Source organism: Mobula hypostoma, chromosome X2, assembly GCF_963921235.1.
Source record: "Mobula hypostoma chromosome X2, sMobHyp1.1, whole genome shotgun sequence".
In the NCBI taxonomy this organism is placed as follows: domain Eukaryota; kingdom Metazoa; phylum Chordata; class Chondrichthyes; order Myliobatiformes; family Myliobatidae; genus Mobula; species Mobula hypostoma.
This window is the reverse complement of record NC_086129.1, coordinates 25,637,981-25,661,866: the sequence shown is the minus strand read 5'-3', so window position 1 is coordinate 25,661,866 and position 23,886 is coordinate 25,637,981. Positions and strand designations below refer to the sequence as shown.

At 42.6% G+C, this 23,886-nt stretch overlaps 1 protein-coding gene across 4 annotated transcripts in view; it reads left to right on the top strand.

The window, feature by feature from the left end:
- The window catches only part of robo3 (roundabout, axon guidance receptor, homolog 3 (Drosophila)), a 609,199-nt gene that overhangs the window by 430,375 nt on the left and 154,938 nt on the right, over positions 1 to 23,886 (top strand). For all 4 annotated transcript variants that reach the window (XM_063038553.1, XM_063038552.1, XM_063038556.1 and 1 more), the window contains 2 exons: positions 14,818 to 14,942; positions 23,396 to 23,564. In XM_063038553.1, the coding sequence (XP_062894623.1) occupies positions 14,818 to 14,942; positions 23,396 to 23,564 (294 nt within the window). The remainder of the gene's footprint in view (positions 1 to 14,817; positions 14,943 to 23,395; positions 23,565 to 23,886) is intronic.

The following is a 23,886-nucleotide window of genomic DNA, read 5'->3' as shown; positions in this document are numbered from 1 at the left end:
GGTTGCTCAAAACCATGAGTGCTTTTGCAGTTGTCTCCCTGTTCTGACAGGAGGAGCAGAAGAAGACATACTGACTGAAGAAAAGATGAGAAGGATCCTCAGCAAATATCTCCATCTTGAGCAATCCTGCTTGACCCATGAAGAACAATACATAAAGATCTTGTGCTTCAGTGAGGATGTCCTCAGGAAAATACACCGCCTGCTCCAACCACTAATCTAACTACATGGCAGAGCAAGGATCTTTTATCACTGGCTCTGAAGGAGCAAATGGCAATGAGTTTGAGGCACTGGGCTCCTTCCAAGCTGAAGCTAGAGAAATCAGCACTTTGCCTCCGCTGTTCCAGAGGGAAAGCCACAGATGCTCTCTATTCTAAGAGAGCAGGGATCTTGATAGAGAGCTGCAGAGTTACTTAGAGCAGCTGTGATGATGAGAGGCATTGATCGTGTGGATAGTCAGAGGCTTTTTCCCAGGGCTGAACTGGTTGCCACAAGAGGACACAGGTTTAAGGTGCCGGGGAGTAGGTACAGAGGAGATGTCAGGGGTAAGTTTTTTACTCAGAGAGTGGTGAGTGTGTGGAATGGGCTGCCAGCAACAGTGGTGGAGGTGAATACGTTAGGGTCTTTTAAGAGACTTTTGGATAGGTACGTGGAGCTTAGAAAAATAGAGGGCTGTGGGTAAGCCTAGTAATTTCTAAGGTAGGGATATGTTCAGCACAACTTTGAGGGCCGAAGGGCCTGTATTGTGCTGTAGGTTTTTTTATGTTTCAGAGGGACCAAGCACATGTTGCCAGGTTTACGGATCTCCCCATTGTGTCAGGTATTGCTTGCACATTGCACTGAGATACCTCAAGATCAATTTAGAGCGTCACCTCAACGACAAGATTTAATTCTCCGTGTCCATCTGCTATGAGATCTCATACACAGCCTTATGCAGATAAGTGCCTTCCATGTTCATAATGCTTTCATTCAGCAGTGCTTCAATGGTTCATTTGTACTTGACCATTCATGACAAGTAAATGAGGAATACTTGGCAAAATCTTCTCATGCCTTTGCCTGGCTGACACAGAAATTGGGTCAGATACTTTAGGGTGCCTTTGGCTGGAAGTATCTGGTCAAATTTCAGGAGTAGAGTGATTCTACATGAAAATGAATCCTAAGTAACTCTGAAACGGAAACATGCTAACTGAATGAATTCCTAAGCTCTTTCTGCCTCAGTCTCGCTTTCAGTAGCCCCCAGTGCTATTTGTGGCTTATTATTCAGCTGCCTCTAGCGGCAATGGGAGAGGGATAATTAGTAGGCCAGCAAAAAATATCCGTCTCAGTCCCACATATGCACTCACTCAGGTTTATTGTTAACATTTGGAGATTAACATCTGGATTATCTTTCCAGGAAGCAGCTGGCAGCCTTCTGGAAGAATTCTCAGCAAGGCCTTTTGTGTGTGAATCAGTTCAAAAGAGTACACAGGAAAAGCTTATTCAAAGTCTGATAGAAGAATAGTGTGTCCTTCCTACTGGAATCTTGCTCGTACTAATCTCTGAGAGGAATTTTCATTCCCACATTTCTGTTTCTATGAACATTTCCACTTCAGAACTTTGACCTTGGTTGCCTTTCTTTCTGTCTTCATTATCTCAAGAGTTCCATTTATTCTGTGGATATAACCAATGTTCACCAGGCCATAGCCTGGTCCATTCCCTCATTAATGAGAGAAAGGGCAAGCATGTTTATGTTGCACCTCATGTCATCTCAGGATGTTCCCAAATGCTTCTCTGTCTTTAATAAGCATTGGAAATGTGTGCCTGTGGTTCAAGAACAATATGTGCTCAGCAAGATCTGCACTAAGGTCAATAGTAAAGATGGCCACCAAATGATAACTGCTGGGTAATGTCCTTGTTTTCCTGAGATCTTGTATATCTGAGAGGGGTGGAAGAATTATATGTACTATCTTATGTGAAAGATTAAATCCCTGAGAGGGCAGTATTCCAGCAAGGTATAGTGTTAAGTCATATCTAAAATGAGGCTCGGCCTAATACATGGGGACTCAGAACTAAATATCATTACTACTGGGCCAAGGGAGATGCCCTAAGGTTGGATGGCACAGTGGTTAGTACTGCTGCATTGTGGTTCCAATGACCAGGGTTCAATCCTAGAGTAGTTTGCACTTTCTCTCTCTGGAAGTATGGGTGCACTGTACTGCTGCCGCAAAACAACGGATTTCATTTTGTATCAGTGATAATAAACCAGATTCTGATTCTGATTCCAAGCGCTGCTGTTTTCTCTCCTTTCCCAGGCAGGTGCTGGTCAGTTAATTGGATATTGTAAAACTATGCCTTATTGTAGAAAGAAAGAGAATAAGTTTTAGGGTCTTGGAGTGGGGCTAAGAAAACAGTGAATGGAACTGATTGTTGAGTGTTGGCCTTGACCCTATGGGCCAAACAGCCGCCTTCTGTGTCAGAGTAACTCAAAGTAGTGGTGGAAGAACCTTCTAATATTCATGTCCTGTAGACAAAACAGCATACTTTGCCCCTTCAGAGGGCACCAATAATTAACACTAAAGAGTTGTCCTGGAACCAAGAGACGTTCAGGAAGCACCCTTGAAGTTCTCTTGAAGGTATGCAGCACGTTGCTCCTTACTGAGGGGTGAAGAATCAGGAATTGTACAATCAGAATAAAGGGTCAACTCTAGAACTGAGATGAGAGATTTCTTTTCTAAAAGTGGACTATCTTTGAAACTCTCAATACTGGAAGGCTGTGGAGTCTCAGGTGGCATTCATGAAAAACCAAGATTTCTGAATATTAAGGGAATTAAGATTCTGGGCGTCGTGCAGGAAAATTGTGTTGCGATTGAAAATCTTGATGCAAAGCTGACCTGCTCCTACTCCTATATCAGTGTACTAGAAATTAACTAAAAAGAAAGAGAAACCAAAGAGAAAATAAACTGCTGACCTGCACTAAACTGTTCATTCAGGCTTGGTGACATTGTGAGAGGTTCGTGCTGCAAGCTTTGGCCATTGCAATGTCAACATGATGGACTGCATGTAAGACACTAAGCCCAGCAGGGGAGAAAGAAGGTCATGATCTCTGGCATATTTCTCCAAAGTCCAGTAATTTTCTCCCCCCGCCCCCCACTGCTTCTCTTTTTTTCATTCCTCACTCTGGTTACCCTCTCACCCCTTTTCTTCTCCATACCTGCCCATCACTTCCCTCTGGTTCCCCTCCTCCTCCACTTTCTCATATGGTTCAGTATCCTTTTCTATCAGATTCTTTCTTCCTTCACACCTTTACCTCTTCCACCTATCACCTCCCAATTTCTTACTTCATCCCCACCTCCCTCACCCATCCATCTTCCCCCTCACCTTGTATCACCCATCACCTGCCAGGTTGCACTCCCACTTCCCCCACCTACTTATTCAGGCTTCTGCCCTTTTCCTTTCCAGTCCTGATGAAGCATCTCAGACCAAAGCATCGGCTGGTTATTCCCCTCTACAGATGCTGCCTGACCTGCTGAGTTCCTCCAGCATTTTGTGTGTTGCTCAAGATTTCCTGCATCCGCAGAATCTCTTGTGTTTATCTCCAGCTTATCTCTGTGTTGAAAAACAGTTGAGCTGGAGGAATAGAGACTAGCTGGCCCTTAGGTAGGGTGTCATTTGGCAAACATTGAGGCCCACTTCTTTCAATCAGGATAAAATTCTGGTTTTTACACAGTGCAGAGTCAGCATACTCAGACATGAGCTAGGACAAAACAAATGTGACTTAGGACACCAGGCAGAGAGAGGGAGTGCTTCAAGAATTTAGTAGGTGCTTGGAAGCTGGTCCCAAGGGTCTTCCCTCCAGCTGAAGTAGAGTGCATAATTATGATAGGGACAGGAGGGAAAAAATGTAAGTGGGAGTGGGGGCTGCAGTGAATAATGCAACTAAACTGTAGTACTTGTAAGCAGCGAAATCCTGACCTTTCAAAGCTCAGTCGCCTGCTCAGTCTGCTGGAGTGTTTATCTTAAAAGATTCAATCTGATTTGACAGCCCTGTCTGAATTCAAAGGGTATTCCTCCATGTATCACCTTAATTTCCTGTAGCCCATATTCTAATCTTCCTTATCACACTGTATCCATCTTTGACCAGAAATTAGAGTTTCTTTTTGTCATTCTAGCTCTTTTTTCACTCCTTTGAAGTGGAGATGACTGCATGACAGATATGACCATTGATTATCAGAGATTCTAATCTCCTCATTAGCACCTTGCCAGAATGAGAGGTGTTCCTAACATCTCATAGGAGAGAGAGAAGAAGGAGGGGCACCAGGGGGTGGTGATTGGCAGATGAGGGGAAGAGATAAGAGGCCAGAGTGGGGAATAGAAGAAGAGGGAAGGGGGAGTGAAAAATATTACCAGAAGGAGAAATTGATGTTCATGTCATCAAGTTGGAGGCTACCTGGACAGAATTTGAGGTGTTGTTCTGCCAATCTGAAAGTGGCCTCACCGTGGCAAAACAGGAGGCCATGGACCAACATGTCAGAACAGGAATGGGAATAGGATTAGAATGGTTGGCCACCAGGAATTCCTCTTTTGGCTGTGGAGGTGCTCAAAAAAATGGTCCCATAATTTACTTTGGGTGTCAGCGATGTGGAGAAGGTTGCTTCAGGAGCACCAGATACAATAGGCAGCCCCAAGAGATTCACAGGTGAAATGTTGCCTCACCTGAAGGGTCTTGGCCTGAAACCTTGACTGTTGATTCACTACTGTAGATGCTGCCTGACCTAATGAGTTCCTCCAGTATTTTGGGTTTGTTGCTTGGGATTTCCAGCATCTGCAGATTTTCTCTTGTGTGTTGTGCTTGTTAAGAGTAACATTTTATATATTGGGAATGTCTCTTTCAGTTACAGAATGGGGCTATGTGACTTTCCCAAGCAGCTTGCAAGACTTATTGATAGCCTTGACAAATTAGCCAAACCTAAGTCGATCTACAACAAAGATCAAGCAGTTACACTTGTGCTGGTGGAGTCAGTTTGTCCCTGGGGCAGGGTGAAACTCACCCTTCTAAATAGCTTCAGCATCTGATTAAATTGTATTTGGTTGAGTGCAGAGGTGACATTTCCTATAATAGATCTGACTGCAGATTCAGAAGTAAAACCAAAAAAGTGGTGGAGACAAACAGCAGATGAGCGCGATGAGTCAAACTAGGGCTTTTCTCTTTGTAGGAAACCGGTGGAGGCAGATACATTAGAGACATTTAAGAGACTTTCCGAGAAGCACATAGATGAAAAAAAAAATGGAGGGCTATGCAGGAGGGAAGTGGTAGATTGATGTTGGAGCAGGATAAAAGGTCTGCACAACATTGTGGGCCAAAGAGCTTGTACCGTGCTGCAGTGTTCTATGTTCTAGAGGTGGTGCAGCATCTATGGAAAGAGAGAAACAGGATTTCTGATGAACATTAACTTGATTCACTAATAGTTTTGACTCCACAGATGTTTTCCAACCTCCTAGATATTTCTAGTATTCCTTTTTATGCCCTGTGATGGGAGTCCTTAAGGATGGAATGGTGGATGCCCTCTTTTCGAGGCATTGCATTTTGAAGAAGGCCTCGATGCCAGGGAGACTACTGCCCATGATAGAGCTGGCTGAGTTTACAACCCTCTGCAGCTTTTTCCAGTCCGGTGCAGTGGCCCCTCCATACCAGACGATGATGCAACCAGTTAGAATGGTCTCCATGGTACATCTGCAGAAACTTGAGCTCAAGTCTTTGGTGACATACCAAATCTCCTCAAGCTCCTAATGAAATACAGCCACTGATCTGCCTTCTTCAGAATTGCATCAATATTTTGAGCCCAGGATAGATCTTTAGAGATGTTGACACCCAGGAACTTGAAACTGCTCACCCTTTCCACTGCTGATCCCTCAATGAGGAGTGGAATGTTTTTCCTTGACTTCCCCTTCCTGAAGCCTACAAGCAATTCCTTGGTCTTACTGACATTGAGTGCAAGGTGGTTGTTGTGATACCACTCCACCAGCTGATCTATCTCACTCCTGCATGCCTCCTTGTCACCATTTGAAATTCTGCTAATAACAGTTGTGTCATTTATAGCTGGCGATTGAGCTGTGCTTAGCCACACAGTCACAGATGTAGACAGAGTAGAGCAGTGGGCTTAACACACATCCTTGAAGATCGCTGGTGTTGATTGTCAGTGAGGAAAAGATGTTTCCCCTCCACACTGGCTGTGGTCGTTCAAAGAGGAAGACAGGCATCCAGTTGCAGAGGGAGGTGCAGAGGCCCAGGTTTTGAAGTTTGTTGATTAGTACTGAGGGGATGGTGATGTTGAATGCTGATCTGTAATCAATAAACAGCAGCCTGGTGTGGGTATTGCTGTTGTCCAGGTGTGCAAAGCTGAGTGGAGAGCCAGTGAGTTTGCATCCACAGTACACCTGTTGTGGCGATAGGCAAATTGCAGGGGGTTCAGGTCCTTGATCAGGCAGAAGTTAATTCTGGCCATGACCAACCCCTCAAAGCACTTCATCACGGTAGATGTGAGTGCAACTGGGCGATAGTGATTAAAACAACACATCCTGCTCTTCTAGGGCACTAGTACGATTGATGTCCTTTTGAAATAGGTGGGAATCTCCGACTGCAGCAGTGAGAGGTTGAAGATGTCCTTGAACACTCCCGCTAGTTGGTTGGCACAGGTTTTCAGTGCCCTACCAGGTACAACATTAGGGCAAGTTGCCTTGAGAGGGTTCACCCTCTTGAAAGATGTTCTGACATCAGCCTCTGAGACAAAGATCACAAGAGCTCCAAATGCTGCAGAGATTCACACAGGGTGTAGTTTTATTCTCCCTTTCAAAGTGTGCATAAAAGGCATTGAGCTCATCTGGGAGTGAAGCTTCACAGCCATTTATGATGTTAGGTTTTCCCTTGTAGGAAATAATGGCCTGCAAACCCTGCCAGAGCTGATGTACATCTGATATTGTCTCTGACTTTATTTGGAACCTATTTTAATTTGGTTGAAGGTGTTTGGTGTAACATCTTTGATAGTTCCATACCTTTGTATGCAAGATTAGATTAGATTTTAGATTAGATTCAACTTTACTGTCATTGTGCCGAGTACAGATACAAAGCTAATGAAATGCAGTTAGCATCTGACCAGAAGTGCAAAGAATAGTGTTATTTACGAAATAACTGCGAATAAAAAGTAAGTGCTACGGCACACAAATATAAAAGTACTGAGACAGTACAATACTGCTTAGCGCTGTGATGTGAGGTTCAGCAGGGTCACAGCCTCAGGGAAGAAGCTCTTCCTGTGCCTGCTGGTGTGGGAGCGGAGGCTCCTGTAGCACCTACTGAATGGGAGGAGAGTAAAAAGTCCATGGTTAGGGTGAGATGCATCCTTGATAATGCTTTTCACCCTGCCCAGGCAGCGTTTATGGTAGATGTTCTCAATGGTGGGCAATTGGGTGCCGATAATCCGCTGGGCAGTTTTCACCACACGCTGGAGTGTTTTGCGGTCTGATACGGGACAATTGCCATATCACACTGAGATGCAGTTGGTGAGTATGCTCTCAGTGGTACAGCGGTAAAAGTCCGTCAGTATCCTGGGACAGAGGTGAGCTTTCTTGATGCTCCGCAGGAAATAAAGGCACTGTTGCGTCTTTTTGATCAGGATGGAGGACCCCTTTGCAAAAATTGATAAGGTAAAGTGTGTGCAATTTTTTTCTTGAGCCTTTGAGCATGTGAAATTGAGGACAAAGGAAGACCAAAATGTGCCTGCAATATCATTCATTCAAGTCACTCAAAGAAAGGTCCAAGCTCGTCTCCTTTTTTGTTCTGGTATAAATGCTTCGAGCGAGTGAGGCCAACAAAATATATTTTATACGAAGGAAGTTTACTATGTAGTTACACACTGCACTGTAAAAATATGTGTCCTAAGAATCAATGCAGCAGGCTACCATTCCAAAGACTAACCCCAGTTGAGCTACGTATTAAGCAATATGAGATGGTTGCAATTTAAAAACTGCCTCATATAGATTTCAATCAGTCAGGATACAGAATGCCATCATTTCTCAACTACCTCAGTAGGGGATATAACTTTAAGGCATTTTTGAAATTGATACAATCAGAATAGAAAAGCAAAATGCAGGTGCTGGAAATATGAAATAAAAGTAAAAATATTAAGTGGGTCAGAAATATCAGTGGAGAAAAAAAGTCAACACTTCGATCAGAAGCAGAACAAGTCAAGATATCAAACATGTTTTAGGTTGCAGAGAAAGTGGTGGTATGGAGAGAACAAAGGGAATGCCTGCAATAGGCTGGTAACAAATAGAAATATCTTGGTCAATATTGATATTCTTGTCCAAGGCCAGGTGTTTGAGGCTGATGTTTCCCTGCTTGTCTCAGTACAGAATTGAATCTGAGGCCTTGTCACTGAGAGTCACTGCATATCGTGCACTAAATCTCCTCGCCGTCATCTGGAGGGGTCGCAAGCCATTTTTCGAGTTAACTGATGTAATCATATTGGACTCCCATCTGCTTGCCACCATCTTTGATATAATTAATCTGCCTAGAAAACTATCAGCAATGTCCTCAGGTACTAATTTAGGCTTCAGGCACCAAGTAAGGCAGGGATGTTAATTGTACTTTGTAACCACACACAGCAATTTGATACCATCTTTCACAGAGAGGGATTTGTTTTGTATTGTGGGAGCAGCATTTTTGAATGCCCAGAGGATTCTGAGTCAAGGGGGGACTATCTTCAAATCTATAGCTTCATTAACCCAAGGCCTCGGCTGATCAGCTTCACAATCTAACACCTGACACCGCTATATATCTTCCCTACTCTCATTCCTTCTCAACTCTAAGACAGAGATGCTTATTGTTAGCCCAGCTCCTTAAACAGATCAAACAATCTGCTCCCTTTCTGTATCAACCAGCGATATTTTTGGATAAACAATCAAAGAGGCAAATAGATTGTGGACTTTCTTGTGGAACAAGCATCAGCTGAGGAAAGGTTGACAGGATCTCAAAGTCATCCACTTTGAATTTCCAAAATGGATGGAAGCTGTTTCAGTAAATCTTTTTGTTGACACGAATATCTTTAGTTTAAACAGGAAGGCAAATGAAATGCGGAATTATTGAATGAAGACTGATTTCAAAGTTTATTTACTGTAGAGCAATATACACACAATTCTGGAGGAACTCAGCAAGTCAGGCAGCATCTATGGAGGGAAGTAAACAGTCAACATTTTGGGCCAAGACCTTTCATTAGGAGTCCTGATGAAGGGTCTCGATCCGAAACGTTGACTGTTTAGTTCCCTTTATAGATGCTGCCTGACTTGCCGAGTTCCTCCAGCATTTTGTACATGTTGTTTAAGATTGCCAGCATCTGCGGAATCTATCATGTCTACGCACACTACAGAATTTCTCCTAGAGTATAATTGCTGCTGTTCAAAGGAATAAGTGTGTTGCTGCAGTCATTGTGGTAGTGCGATTTCCCCAACTACCGCACCCACTTTTCCTTGTGGTTACTCAAGTGAGTTTGCAGTTGCCTCTTCTTGGGCAGTGTCTCAGAACTGATCATGACTTGCTTCCACTCCAGTTTTCTGGATATTGAGGTGACAGTGTAGGAACTACATAATCTTTCACACATGGGGCAGGAAGGTAGTCTGTGAAAGGGCAGGGAGTAGTCTGTGGGTCACTGCTGTCTGCACCACTTATTCAGGACAGTGAGTGCTCCTGATGATGGTCTAGATGTTCTAAGTATCATCCTCACTGTTTCTTTTCCACTTTGAGAGGTTAAGGGCCAGAGATTTTCAGCAGTTCATGAGAATGTTGTTATTTTTTCAAGGCTTTGAGTGCATTCTTCCATCTTTTCCCTTGGCCTCCTGGTGATCTCCTCCCTTGCTAGCTCTCAGAGTAGTGTTAATTTTGTGACTGATGTCAGGCAGGCGAATGGTATGTCCTGCCCAATGGAACTCGCCGATTGTAACTAAGAGCCCAGTGCCAGAGCTGTTAGCCTAGAGAGGTTTGCATATCTTTCCCGTACTCTTGGAGGATTTTGTGAAGACAGTGTTGATAGTATTTTTCCAAAGCCATTAGCCACAAATGCAGATAGGAGTGGGCAATTAAGTTAATTAATCTATTTATTTGCCTATCTATTTTTTGTTTATCTATCATTTATTTATCTATTTATTGCAGGGGTTCCTAATCTTTTTTTTATTTCGTGGACCCCTACCATTAACCTAGGGGTCCATGGACTCCAAGTTGGAAACCCCTGATTTATTGTTCAGAGATACAACATGGTAACAGACCTTTGGCTCAATGATCCCATACAAACCCATGCAACCAACTAACCTACTAACCCATATGTCTTTGGACTGTGGGAGGAAACTGGAACACCTGGAGGAAACCCATCCAGTGTGTTAAGCTGCTCTTCATAATTCACTGAGTAATATTTAAAGAAATGTGATGTGCTGTGTCATCTGACTAGCAACATTCAAAGAGGAATGATAACCCAGTCGGTCAAACAGAGACGGAGTTATTTGAGTAGTGGGCAGACAAGAGGTCAGATTCAGGCTGTTGATTGCTAAAAGTCAGCTGTGCGCACACATTTGAATACTTGGTGAAGAAGAGAAGAGGACCTCAGTCAAAGTGTCCCAAGTAGGGAAGCTCCACATGACCCAATAGACTCTGTCTTTGACCTTCTGGCCTTCCTGATAGCTGGCAAATTGCTTTTCATCAGGCTGTGAAAGCTGCCATGAATTCCCCACTTCCCCCCACATTAAAATATAATCAGAACCTGACTGATGTGATTGATTAATCCCTCAGCTACATTAAGTATGCGTTTCAGTCTCACGTAGAACCCAGTAAGTGAAGGTCACAGCAAGCGGGTAGCCAAAAGGCTCACTTTTATTACCCATCTGGTTTCCACAGGGCAGGCCTTGTTACAATTAACTGTTCAATGTCTGAGAATGTCTGCCTGTACATCTGTCCATGCACATGTTGATGTGCCAGTTTTTATATCTATCTCTTAGTGCATCTTTCTCTTAGTACAGTATGTTCCGTTCCATGTTGATGAATGCCTCTCTGTATGTGTCTATGACTCTGTGTCTATCAGTGTGTGCACGCACATGTGTGGTGCAGCTCAAAATCCTAGAGAAACTCCATAAACAGACTCAAATTGTTACCATCAGCTGCTAGTTTCTGTTAGTAAATGGATTCACATTTAATGCACTCTGGAGGCAACCCCTTAAAAAGCAGAAAAGTAAAGCACACCAGTAGAGAAGAATCCATATCTGTAACTAAGAAGGGGGCAGATGTGTATCCATTATTCTAAGCCTGGTCATCCCTTGACCCACTGCTATGATGAAGCACATTCACCTCCATATCTGAGGTAGTGGATTCAAATGCCACTTTAGATTCCGCAGCACAAATCCTGGGCCAATTCCCCTGTGAAATAGTGAGGGGGTGATACTGCCGGAAGTCTTTTGAATAAGAAGTTAAACCAAGGCATTGTTTGCTCTCTCAGGTGGACATGAAAGATCCCAGTAGAGTATTTGAAAAAGGTCGGGATGTCTTGGCTCATGTTTCTGTCTTAATCACCAGCATAAAACAAGTTAGCTGGTTGTTTACACAAGGTTGATTGTGGGAGCTTTCTGCACATAAATATGCTTTTCTATTTCCTAAATAATAAAAGAAACTATATTTCAAAATAACTTTGTTGAACATAAAATGTGTTTGGCTGTTCTGAGATTGTGATAAATCCTATAAAAGAGAATGTTTGTTCATTATCTGCTTTCCCTTTCACAAGGCGAAGGTCGCAAGATCACTGATAGGGCTTGAACCAAATGGTGGTCAGAACCTGTTCCTGAGCCTCTGGCCTTCATTTTAAGATAGTTAACCTGGCATAAGCGCCTTAATGTGATGTAGTTTTAAAGACCCTTTCTCAGTAAACTTCTGCTGTTGAGTTGACGGATTGAGCCTTCTTCTTTCAAGGACGTCTCTCAGGAGCAGGCTCCTGACCACTGGCTGCCTGTCCTGCTGTTTGCTTTCACCAGACATTTATAACCAGCTCCAAAGTTATATGCTCAGGGTATGCCAGATGTCAATATCTTTCAGCAACTTTTACTTATGGAAGCACAGCACACTCAAAGCTGCATTGTTCTCATGCTCTATTTACTGTGACAGGTTAATAAAGGGATTTCCCTCGTATCTTCATTTATACCCTTCTCTCTTCTCATTCTGTTTTCCCCTCTTCATTAAATGTTGGAAGATCAGCACTCCAAGCTGTTAGTACTTTTAAAATAATTCCTCAATATGTAGAGAATTTTAAATTCATATCATTTGATGTTAATTTTCTTAATTTTTCTGTGTAACATCACTGCCAGCACTGCCCTAGTTGGCTCTTTCCTGGGAAATGGTGTGCTCTTGCTGATTGGTCATCACCCAAATGACCTTTCCTCAACGCGGAGATTGGATAGTGAATTCTATCAGGCCCTCAGCCTTTCCCCATCGGACATTCACAAAGCACAACTACATACACTCATATTTTGATCTCACTAACACGTGTGCACACAAGCACACGCTAAATGCAAAACACATGTGCCAATGTACAGACACTTTCCACGTCCACACTCTCTATCCCCTGGCACCATTGCACAAACTGTTGTTTTTTTTTTGGTATGTTGTGATTTTGTGCAAAGGACAATACTCCCTATTTTTGCCTCAGAACTGTAGGTTTTCCTTTAGAAATTGTATGTTTATTCCCAGTGCTGTAAATCTGAAACATAAATTCTGCAATACTCAACAGGCAAGTCAGCATTTGAGAATAGGGGAAAAAACAGGTTCTTATAATGAAGTATGGTGACAGGTTACGATCAATCTGGTGGGTTCTCAGGGCCAAACCAAGAGACAGAAAGGAAGATACGGAGGCAATTAGTAACTCAGCAAAAACTCTGGCTAATTTATTGGTCCCTATTGAGTTAATATGCTCATTGCATATTCTGAATTGCAAAGTGATGCATTTGTGGATAATCTAATAACATGAAAAACACAGACTGAAGTGAGCTTTATATCATTCAGCAATTTAATCGTGACCACCTTGCTGCAGTTGCTACACCAAGTAATCATTTTATTTTGTTACATGTGTTTCTGATTTATGAACACATGGGCCAAATTCTCTGATAAGATGACTGAGTGTTTTCATCTGGGCAGATGGCATGGAGGGAACATATCATTAATAAAGGCCACACAGTTTTCTGTACATTGATTTAATTGGGTTGAATCTCTGGCAGTGTCTGGACAGACATGCACCCGTCTCCGTCTTTATGCTTGATGCCTTTCTATCCACACTTCTGCGATGGGTCTACACTTTTATATGTTTTTAATACACACTCTAAATTTTGGCAGTTTAATACTTTTGTGGTAATACTGGGATTGAATTTGGTATACCAGAAATGACAAAATGACATCAAAATAAATGGCTACTCATTGCACATTCCCTCCCCCTTCCCCCCCCCTCTCTCCCCCTCCCCCTCTCTCTCTCCCCTCCCCTCTCTCTCTCTCCCCCTCCCCCTTACATACACACACACTCTCTCTCTCTTCCTCTCCCTCCTCCTTCCCCCCTTCCTTCCCTTCCTCCCCTCTCCTCCTCCTTCCCCTCTTCCTCCTCCCTCTCTCCTCCCTCCCTCTCTCCTCCCTCCCTCTCTCCTCCCTCCCTCTCTCCTCCCTCCCTCTCTCCTCCCTCCCTCTCTCCTCCCTCCCTCTCTCCTCCCTCCCTCTCTCTCTCTTATTCTCTCCCTCTCATTCTCTCCTCCTCCTGCCCTCTTCCTCCCTTCTCCACCCTCCCTCCCTATCCCTCCCTCTCTCTCTCTCTCTCTCTCTCTCTCTCTCTCTCTCTCTCTCTCTCTCTCTCTCTCTCTCTCTCTCTCTCTCTCTCTCTCTCTCTCTCTCTCTCTCTCTCTCTCTCTCTCTCTCTCTCTCTCTCTCTCTCTCTCTCTCTCTCTCTCTCTCTCTCTCTCTCTCTCTCTCTCTCTCTCTCTCTCTCTCTATTACACTCTCACACACACTCTCTCTATTACACTCTCACACACACTCTCTCTATTACACTCTCACACACACTATCAGACAAAAGCATAGTCATGCAAGTACTTAGACACCCACATACAAATGGGCACCACACACATATAGTCATGAGCACAAATATATATATATATATATATACACACACACACACAGTGATACAGTGATATTCCAGAGGGGGTCTCCCCTGCACATTCATTGTAAATTCGTTGAGCCATTTTGCGATCAGTGATTTACCCCTACATTATCAGGTCATTCGCCCTTTACAGGTCAACTGTCATGAGCAGTGTCAGTCCCAAGTAGACTGACTGACCGGTTGTGCCTGCGTCACATATGGTAAAGCTGTGCTGAAATCACCAAGAGAGAATCCACATTGAGCTCCCACATAGAAAAATCAGCATTGTAAGCTCATGTCACATTTTTATCATGAAATGTTTGAGTAAAATTGTACCTCAAAGACGGGCGTTCATTTAAATCAGTCTTTGGTGTAAGTCTGCTGAAGAAGCACTGGGGCATTGATGCCCAGGTAAGCATATGTCAATGTTTAGCAACATTTGTTGACTGGGAAAGTTTCAAGGTTGGGGAGATTCTGTGGTAAATTAAAGTTCATTTCTGCATTTTTAATCCATGAAAAAGCGAAATAAAAAAAAGTGGAGGTTTACAGTATCCTGGGAGTGACCAGCTGAAGTCTGTACTTTGTTGCTGGAGTTCTGTATATTGTATGTGTATAGTAATGCTCTTTCCTTCTGTGCTCACTGCAGTGCCTCCGCAGATCACTGTGCGGCCTCGCGACCAGATTGTGGCTCAGGGCCGCTCCGTTACCTTCCTCTGTGAGACCAAGGGAAACCCTCCACCAGCTGTCTTTTGGCAAAAGGAGGGAAGCCAGGTAGGAATTGTGCTGGTTGAGTAAGGAGAGCTAATATGAACCAAGTTATATGTTGTTGCTTACCAGTACAAAGAATCTGAAATGCTTGTGGGAGGAGGGATACTTAATACTACAGGACAAGCATTTCAGGTGAGAGGGGGAAAGTTTAAATATGCAGGCCATGGTTTTTTTTACACAGAGTGGTAGGTACCTGGAACAGACTGCCAGGGGTGTTGCTGGAGGCAAATAAGATATTTAAGGCATTTAAGAGGCTCTTAAATAAGTTTCTGAATGAACAACAGGGAATGGAAGGATATAAGCCATATTCAGCAGAAAGGATTTGGTGACATTATCGTATTTATTTTGGCACAATGCCGTGGGCTGAAGGGCCTGTTACTGTACTGTATTGTTCAATGTTCTAGGTTCTGCGTAGGCCACTCGTCCCCTCATGTCTGTCCCATGACTCAATACAACCAGGGCTGATCTGCCCCAGGTCTTGTTTCCTTTCCTGTGCCAGTTCTCCATAGCCCTCAGTCTATCGCCTCTTTAAATTGAGTCCCCAAGATGTCTCCCCTTTGCCTCCCGCAGCCATTGGGCTAGTCCACACAGGTGGAGACTGAACAGGAGAATATTCGTTATGATCTAGATCTTTAGCTTGCCTGGAGCTCCAACCGGCGTAGTTTAAACCATGATTGCTTCAGTCCACCTCTTACTGGGCTCTGGCTAGAATGTGAATCTTGTTGATGGCTCATCACTCAGTTGATGCATTCATAGAGTGATACAGCAGGGAAAGAGGCCCTTCAGCCCAACTGGTCCCTGCTAACCAAGATACCAATCCAAGTTACTTCCATTTGCATTTGGCCCATAACCAACTGTCTTTTAAATATTGTTACAATAATAGTAACTATTTGTATAGCACCTTTTGTACATTAAGATGCAGGCTCAAAATACTTTACATAGATTAAAAATAAGTCAATATAGTCATAAAATACAAGACAGAATTAAAAACAATAAGTTAAGACAAATATATAGAATAAAATGTAATTGAATTTACCAATTTATATAAAAGTAATCAACAGGCATTAATCAATCTTATAGATAGGTCAAATTTTTTTTTTAAAAGGTCGATTTTTCTAAGTGTTTTGATATATTCCGCAGTACTAGCCTGGCGTTTCTCCATCAGTACAGTATTCCAGATTTTTGGTGCATAAGAGCAAAAGGCCGCATCACTGGTCCTTATATGCTTGGCTCTACCTGCTTATTATGCCTGCCTCAACCATTTCATCTGACAGGTCATTCCACATACCATCCACTGGGTAAAAAGATTGCCCCTCAAGTTCCTGTTTAATCTTTCCCTCAGACTCACTTGGACTGGTTTATTGGTCTGGGAAATAGAAAGTATCTGACAGTTGCTGGAGCGGCTGTTCTTTCCAGGCATCTGGTCAGGTGTCTGTTGGTGGGGTGGAAAGGATGCTGGTGGAGGCAGAGAGCTGGTGGTGGAGCAGTTGCTCTCACCATCCTCCACCTCACATGGATGTAATTGATGCCGATCACGTCTGTCTGAGCTGAGAGCATCCGTTCCCAGCACATAGATCCTTTGTTTTGACGAGCACAAAGGAAAAAGACAAATGACATACTTACAAACAGGGCAACTCATCCTGAGAGATTTTCTTTCAGCTGGCAGGCTGTAGAGACCTTTCACAAGATGCTAAGCTTTAGCATGCAGAGGCAGCTTTCTTAAGCTTTCAAGTGCCTTTCAGGAGTTGCTGGACTTCCACATGAGTGATCCTGTTAAGAACTCAAGCACAGAGAGTGCCTCCGCAAATATTGTTTCACCAAGTGGCCCCTGTAGCTGCACGGGCCTTGGCTGCTGAGAGTTGGTCTCTGGGGTTAACTGTTACATCCAGGCAATGAAGATATTATGATGTAAAGCCAGCACAGCTGTTAGAAGTATCCTGTTGCTGTTAATAGGATCATTCCCAAAGGTTGAACAAAGTATTCTTAGAAGAATAAAATTCAAGGTCTTTCACTCACTTTCTCCCAGGAGCCATGGGTAATGGTGCTGCTTACCTACTGTTTCGTAATCAAGAAAATTTGCCCTGCTTGTAACTTACAAGACAGGTGTATGGTGGCTTCTAATCCACCTACATGAGATACCAATGCCACCATAAAGCTATGACAATACATTTGTTCTGGATCACAACTTTGTTTGAAGTACGGATGGAATCAATTGCAGTGTGCACTCCTTCAGTCAGAATCAGGGAGATCTAGCGCAGATCTGGTGGGGAAAAGATCAATGAAGAGATGGAGGAGGAGATATATATGAATCCTTGAGGATTGCAAGTGCTATTACAGCAAAAAAGGCCATTAAAACTTGCAAATTGATCTGTACCAACTGGGAAGAGGAACAGATGGATTTTAATACAGACAAGTGTGAGGTGTTGCACTTTGGCAGGGCAAACCAGGTTAAGACTTACACAGTGAATGGTAGGGCCCTGAGGTGTGTGATAGAACAAAGAGGCCTGGGAAAACCAATCCATAAAGAAAGCTTTTGGCACATTGGCCTTCATAAATCAAAGTACTGAGTACAGGAATTAGGATGTTGAAGTTGCGTAAGACCTTGGTGAGGCCTAATTTGGAGTATTGTGTGCAGTTCTGGTAACCTACCTGCAGGAAATATATCAGTAACTTTGAAAGAGTACAGAGAAAATTTGCAAGGATGGTGCCAGGAGTTCAGGCCCCGAGTTATAGCGAAAAATTGAATAGGTTAGGTCTTTATTCCTTGGAACGTAGGAGGATGAGGGGAGATTTGATAGAGGTATATAAAATTATGAGAGGTATAGATAGGGTAAATGCAAGCAGGTTTTTTCCACTGAGGTTGGGTGAGACAAGAACAAGAGGTCATAGGTTCAGGGTGAAAGGAGATGTATTTAAGGGAAATCTGAAGGGAAAATTCTTCACTTAGAGGGTAGTGCAAGTGTGGAACGAGCTGCCAGTGGAACTGGTAGGTGTAAGGTCAATTGTCACGTTAAGAGAAGTTCAGATAGGTACATGAATGAGAGAGGTATGGAGGGCTATGGTCTGGTTGCTGGCAGGTGAGACTATGCAGAAGACCAGGCCAACACAGACTAGATGGGCCCAAGGACTGTTTCTGTGCTAAAGTGCTATGTTAGTCTAGACTTTGTCACATTTGTACACTTGAGCATTGGTTAAAAATCAAAAGCAGAGATGAAGAGTAAATCACTCATTATCAGTGGTAGGACAGCATAAGGTGTGGGGTGGTGAGATGGTAGCTTGTTGGCATTCAACTGTATAAAATCTACCTTGATGGTATATGAAAGGACATATTAGCTGATGATACAAAGCAAACTGAACAAAACACAACAAGGCCATGGGTCATAAATGGAGGGTAATGTGTAGAAGTTGGAGTCGTACAATGTGGAAGAAGCCCCTTCAACTTATGCCAACAATTAAGCACCCATTTACACTAATCCTACACACATCCCATTTTATTTTCCTCATATTCCCAAATAAACCCACCTCTCCCAGCCTCCACTGGATTTGACCACTCACCTTTACAGTGACTAGTAAATCCGCCAGGCTATGTTTGACTTTGGCCTGTAGGTGCAAACTAAAGCGCCTTGGGGAATTCCACACAGTCACAGGGGGAACGTGTAAACTCCACACAGACAGCACCAGAGGTAGGGCTTGAACTCAGGTCATTAGAGCAGTGAGGCAGTGTCTCTACTAGTTGTGCCACTGTGCCATAAATGCTTCCCCTTAAGGAGGAAGATTGGACATACCAAATATTTTTAAGTAGTGAGTGAGTAGTAATTATAGGTAACACACATCAAAGTTGCTGGTGAACGCAGCAGGCCAGGCAGCATCTCTAGGAAGAGGTACAGTCGACGTTTTGGGCCGAGACCCTTCGTCAGGAGGGTCCTGATGAAGGGTCTCGGCCCGAAATGTCGACTGTACCTCTTCCTAGAGATGCTGCCTGGCCTGCTGCGTTCACCAGCAACTTTGATGTGTGTTGCTTGAATTTCCAGCATCTGCAGAATTCCTTGTGTTTGCGAGTAAATATAGGTATTCAGAGAGATTTAAGGCTTCTTTGAAACAAATCACTGAGAGTTTAAATTAAGTAACCTTGGGGTACATTGGTTTTTATTGTAAGAAGTATAAGAGGAAGATAGACGTGCTACAACTGTATTGAGACAATTCTTGAGACCTTGTGTAATTGTTAGTCTTAATGAAGGATGATTATAGTTGAGGCTGAGGGATGTAACAAAGTCTTGTTCTGAGGATGAGAGAGTAGTTGATATCTGGATTGTGCTGTTGGAGCTGTAGGAATCAAATACAATTGCCACGTTTAAGATACATTTAGGCAGACATAAATAGGCAAGTCATAGAAGGATAACGTTCTAGTGCTTGCAGATGGGATTATTATAGATGGGCAAACAGGTTAGAATCGACATGATGGACCAAAGAGCCTGTTTTTGTGCTGACTCAATGATTCCTATGACAAGAATAGAATGAACCCTATTCTCTCAGATTAGTAAAATGAAACTCTCATTTTATACTTCAATCTCATTGAAGTATAAAATTAACAAAAGGCATATTAGATGTGGTTATACTGTTTCCTAGGAGGGAAGTCTAAAGCTGGGGATTAATATCACAGGAAATTTAGGATGACTTTCTTCAGAGAACTGAATTTTTTGAATGATCATACTCTGGAAACTTGTGAATGCTCAGTAACAGAGTAACTTCAGGATGAAGAGTCATAAATTTTTGGTTTGTGGGGAATTGGGTGGTACTAAGGAGATAAAGGGACATGGAAACCAGTTAGGAAAACAGATTTCATGTAGATTTTACATTTCAGTGAATCGGATCCACTACTCAATAACAGAGTTACCAGACTTCAAACATACATGAAGTCCACTTTCCTAACTGATTTCCATATCGCTTTGCATGCCATTTCTTATTTTATTGATATGTCAAAGCTCTCTTCGTTCAATAAAATATTTCTGGACTACAATTATTATCATAAGAAATACCACTGCCAATTTTTACACAAGACTCACTTAACCTCAGTGAGATCATTTGAATGCTGGCTTAATGATAACGTAGTCCAGAGACTTTCTCTGCTGTTGGAAGTTATGTTTTTGGATGGGCGAATAGTGAGGGATTGAGTTTGAAGGTTCATCTGGAAAAACAGAACCTCAACCAAAGCCACACTGGAGGGTCAGTCTAAGTTATAGAGCTATACAGTAATGTTGCACTGTGTAGATACAGGCCCTTTCAACCCAGTCTCTCTATGCCAACCAAGATGTCTATCAGAGCGGGTCCCATTTGCCTGCATGTGGACTATATCCCTCTAAACGTTCTCTATCAATTTATCTGTCAAATGCCTTTTAAACAATGTAATTAAAATATTCCTCTGGCAGCACACTCCATATACCCATCACCCTTTGTGTGGAAAAAGTGTTAAGCTGCAGTTTAGAAAATAATTTGCTGACAGCGCTTTATCTAGCCAGGTGAGAAATAATTTTCCCTTGTCAGTAAGGCTATGTGAGACTACTGCTGCAAGTGATTGAGGTTTATTTTATGCACACACTTTATGCCTTAACTATTCTTAAGTCACAGCATTTTGCTGAAGAAGTTACCATTTCTAGAGAGAAATGCATGGTAATTTTTTTTTCCTTGTGAGCTTTGAAATAGGCTGTTTATTGAGAAAGTTGACATTCTGCTGTACAACAAACTCTTTGCTGTGTGATATGCAGCTTACCCCCACCTCTGATGCATGGCTGACAGTCATATCAATGAGTAATCACTTAGGAAAATAGGTGCTGTTGAAAAACTTGAGACTAACTCTGTTAGTCAGACCTGCTTCTAGAATGTGGACTTTAGCTAACTTCTCTTGGCCTACTCTCCTTAAACAAAGTCATCCAAAACTTTGCTGCCCCTGTCCTTCCACACACATTCATCCAATGTTTTGTGTTTCATGATGTACGTTGGCTCCCAGCTAATTCCTTGATTTAAAATTCTCGTTCTTTTGTAAATTCATGTTTGTTTCCATGGGTTCATCTCTCTATATTGCTCATCTCCTCTGAGACTTTAATCCTCCCATGACATTCATTGAGTTGTACAGTGGAGAAATAGGCCCTTGACCTAACTTATCTGTGCCAACAAAGTTGCCTATCAGAATTAGTCCCATTCACCTGCCTTTGGCCTCTGTCCTTCTAAACCTTTGGTATCAAATGTACCTGCTTGTACCATTTCCTCCGGCAGCTCATCTCACTTCCCCAGCTCATCCTGTAGTAATCTTAAATAACTTTCCTCATTGTGTATTTTGATATCATCCATAAACTTGCTCGCCAAGCTACTTACATCCCAATATAAAATCATCCAATTGATACAGGGTCCACTTTGTGATAAAGAAAGTGAACCCACAACCACTCCACTGGTCAGGGGCCTCCAGTCTGAGAAACAACTCTGTGATTGGCTAGCTCACCTTGGATGCCATCTGATCTTACCTTCCAAACCATCCTACCATGCAGGATCTTGCTGAAGGCCTTGTTAAATTCCATGTGGATAATGTCTGATCCCTGCCCTAATAAGTCCTCTTGATCCCTTCAAAAAAGTCAAATTTGGGGGAGACAATTTTCCATGAACAAAGCATGCTGACTATTGTGAATCTGTTCCTGCCTTTCCAAATACAGGAAGGTACAGCCTCAAGTTCCCTCCAGTAACTCTACGACCAGTGATGTTACACTCACTGGCCTGTAGTTTCTTGGCTTGTCCTCACAGCCTTTCTTAAATTAAGATACAACATCAGCCACCCTCCAGTCTTTCAGTACCTCACGATGATACAAACATCTTTGCCAGGGCCCCAGTGATTTCTTCCCTGGCTTCTCACTATATCCTAAGATACACTTGATTTTAAGGCCCAGGGGATTTATCCACTTTTATGCACATAAAGACCGCCAGCATCTTTTCTTTTGCAATGTTTTAAAACTCGTGTTAGAATCTATGTAAATCCCTGCAGTTGGATCTTTCCCTTTGCACCTTTCTCCAGGCCAGATGTTCTAAACCTTAGGACCAAGTAGCCAGCACAGCTTTTGGGAACTCTTGTCTTTGCAGTATTTAAGTGTCTGTCCCTCCAATTATGCTATCGCCTATAACTCTTTTCTCACCCAACATGAATGAGTCTCTGTGCCAGGGTGCCCTGGACAGTTTATACATCCTCCTTGCAGTAAACACTAGAGAGCAAGAATCTCATAACTGTTGGACAAGGACTGAGGCTCCTCTGGAATTATCCTCTGCATCCTTCTACCTGACTCTTCTACAGTCACACTTTCATGACTTTGTCTGCCTCCTGAAATACTGTGCCCAGGTAATTCTCCCCTTACCTGAGGTGTCTCAGTGTTTGGAGCTTGGACTCCAACTCATCAACCCTAAGCAGCCTACCCTTGCTGCATTTATGATCACTGTCCAATGTTGCAGCTGCAGTATATTGCTGACTCAGCCACCTGTTCGAATTAATTAGTTGTGTTTGTTAGTTTAATTACTTTATATTAGAGCTAAGCTCTTTAAACTTGCAGAACTTGCTCACACTAATATGCCCTGATTTGAAATACTTAGCCAATCAGAATAAACTGAGAGAATAACTTTAAAATACCTACACATCACCTACATATGACCTATAGGCGGAGTTATTTGGTGGTTGGAGTTGGACTGAGGTCGAGGTAATCTGATCCAGAATCTCAAGGATTATCAGTAAACATCTACTGCAACATTGTTTGATTCAAGCTCACCCTCAGAACTCACTTACTCATTACCCCTTGCACCAGAAACATGAATAAACTTCAGAGCTATCTCATTTATGACTTGTATCTGAAGTCATTTAGGAAGCTTACAGAAGAATTCTAGGGCCTACATCTTTACCTCAACAACTTTTAGGTCTATTGACCAACCAACACGAGACAAGAAAGACCCTATTTTAATTTGATAAATGGTCAGGCGACAGCCACAGTGCTAGATATGTGACTGCTTTGTCCCTAATAGATGCATTTATTTTGCATACTGGCATCAAGAAACAATCTCTTGGTCTCTTTCTCCAGACAAACTCAACACACAGGGAATAAGTTATATTATGGTATTGCTAATTTTCTTCTAATTTACAAAGAATGACAAGTTTCTCATGAAACGCTTTTGAATAACTTTTTTACAGTTATACTTTGTAAGTTAGAAGATTGAGCAATGCAGTTCTTTAAGTTATTCCCTGTGTGTTGAGTTTGTCTGGAGATAGGGGCCAAGAGATTTTTTCTTGATACTGGTATGAAAAGTAAGTGATAAAATTGTGCATCAAAATTTCTTGTTTCTGAAGTGAAAGAGTGTGTAGGTCTATTGAATAAGACATTACAATTGCAGTGTGGATTTCATTGCAATAAAATTTATTTGTTTCTTTGCTGCAGATCCTGCTTTTTCCCAGCCAGCCTCAGCCATTGGGGCGTTTTTCTGTCTCTCCAAAAGGTGAACTGACAATTACTGATGTCCAGTCAGGCGATTCTGGGTATTACATGTGTCAGGCAATCAGTGTGGCTGGCAGCATCCTGTCTAAAGCACTCCTGGAGGTGGAAGATGGTAAGTCCAAGAACAGTGTGCGTTTGATGTCAGCTACCCTGCTGTTTGTGAGTGCTGAAGTAAAAGAATTGATCTTTGGACAAGGTTTGTAGGAGAACATTGATAAACTAGTGAAATAATGGAAAGTATTGCAAGTATTTGAGGAAATATCCTGTGAATATGAAGATAAAATTGAGACAAGTTTGTGCTTTTTCTATTCCACAATTCCACTTTGTTTGAAATTTGCAAAGAGGTTGAGCACTGAGGTGTCCAGTCTCAGCAATAACTCAAGATCAAATCTCCTGCAGTGCCTCCTGGCCATTTGGTCGTCTGATCTAGGAGA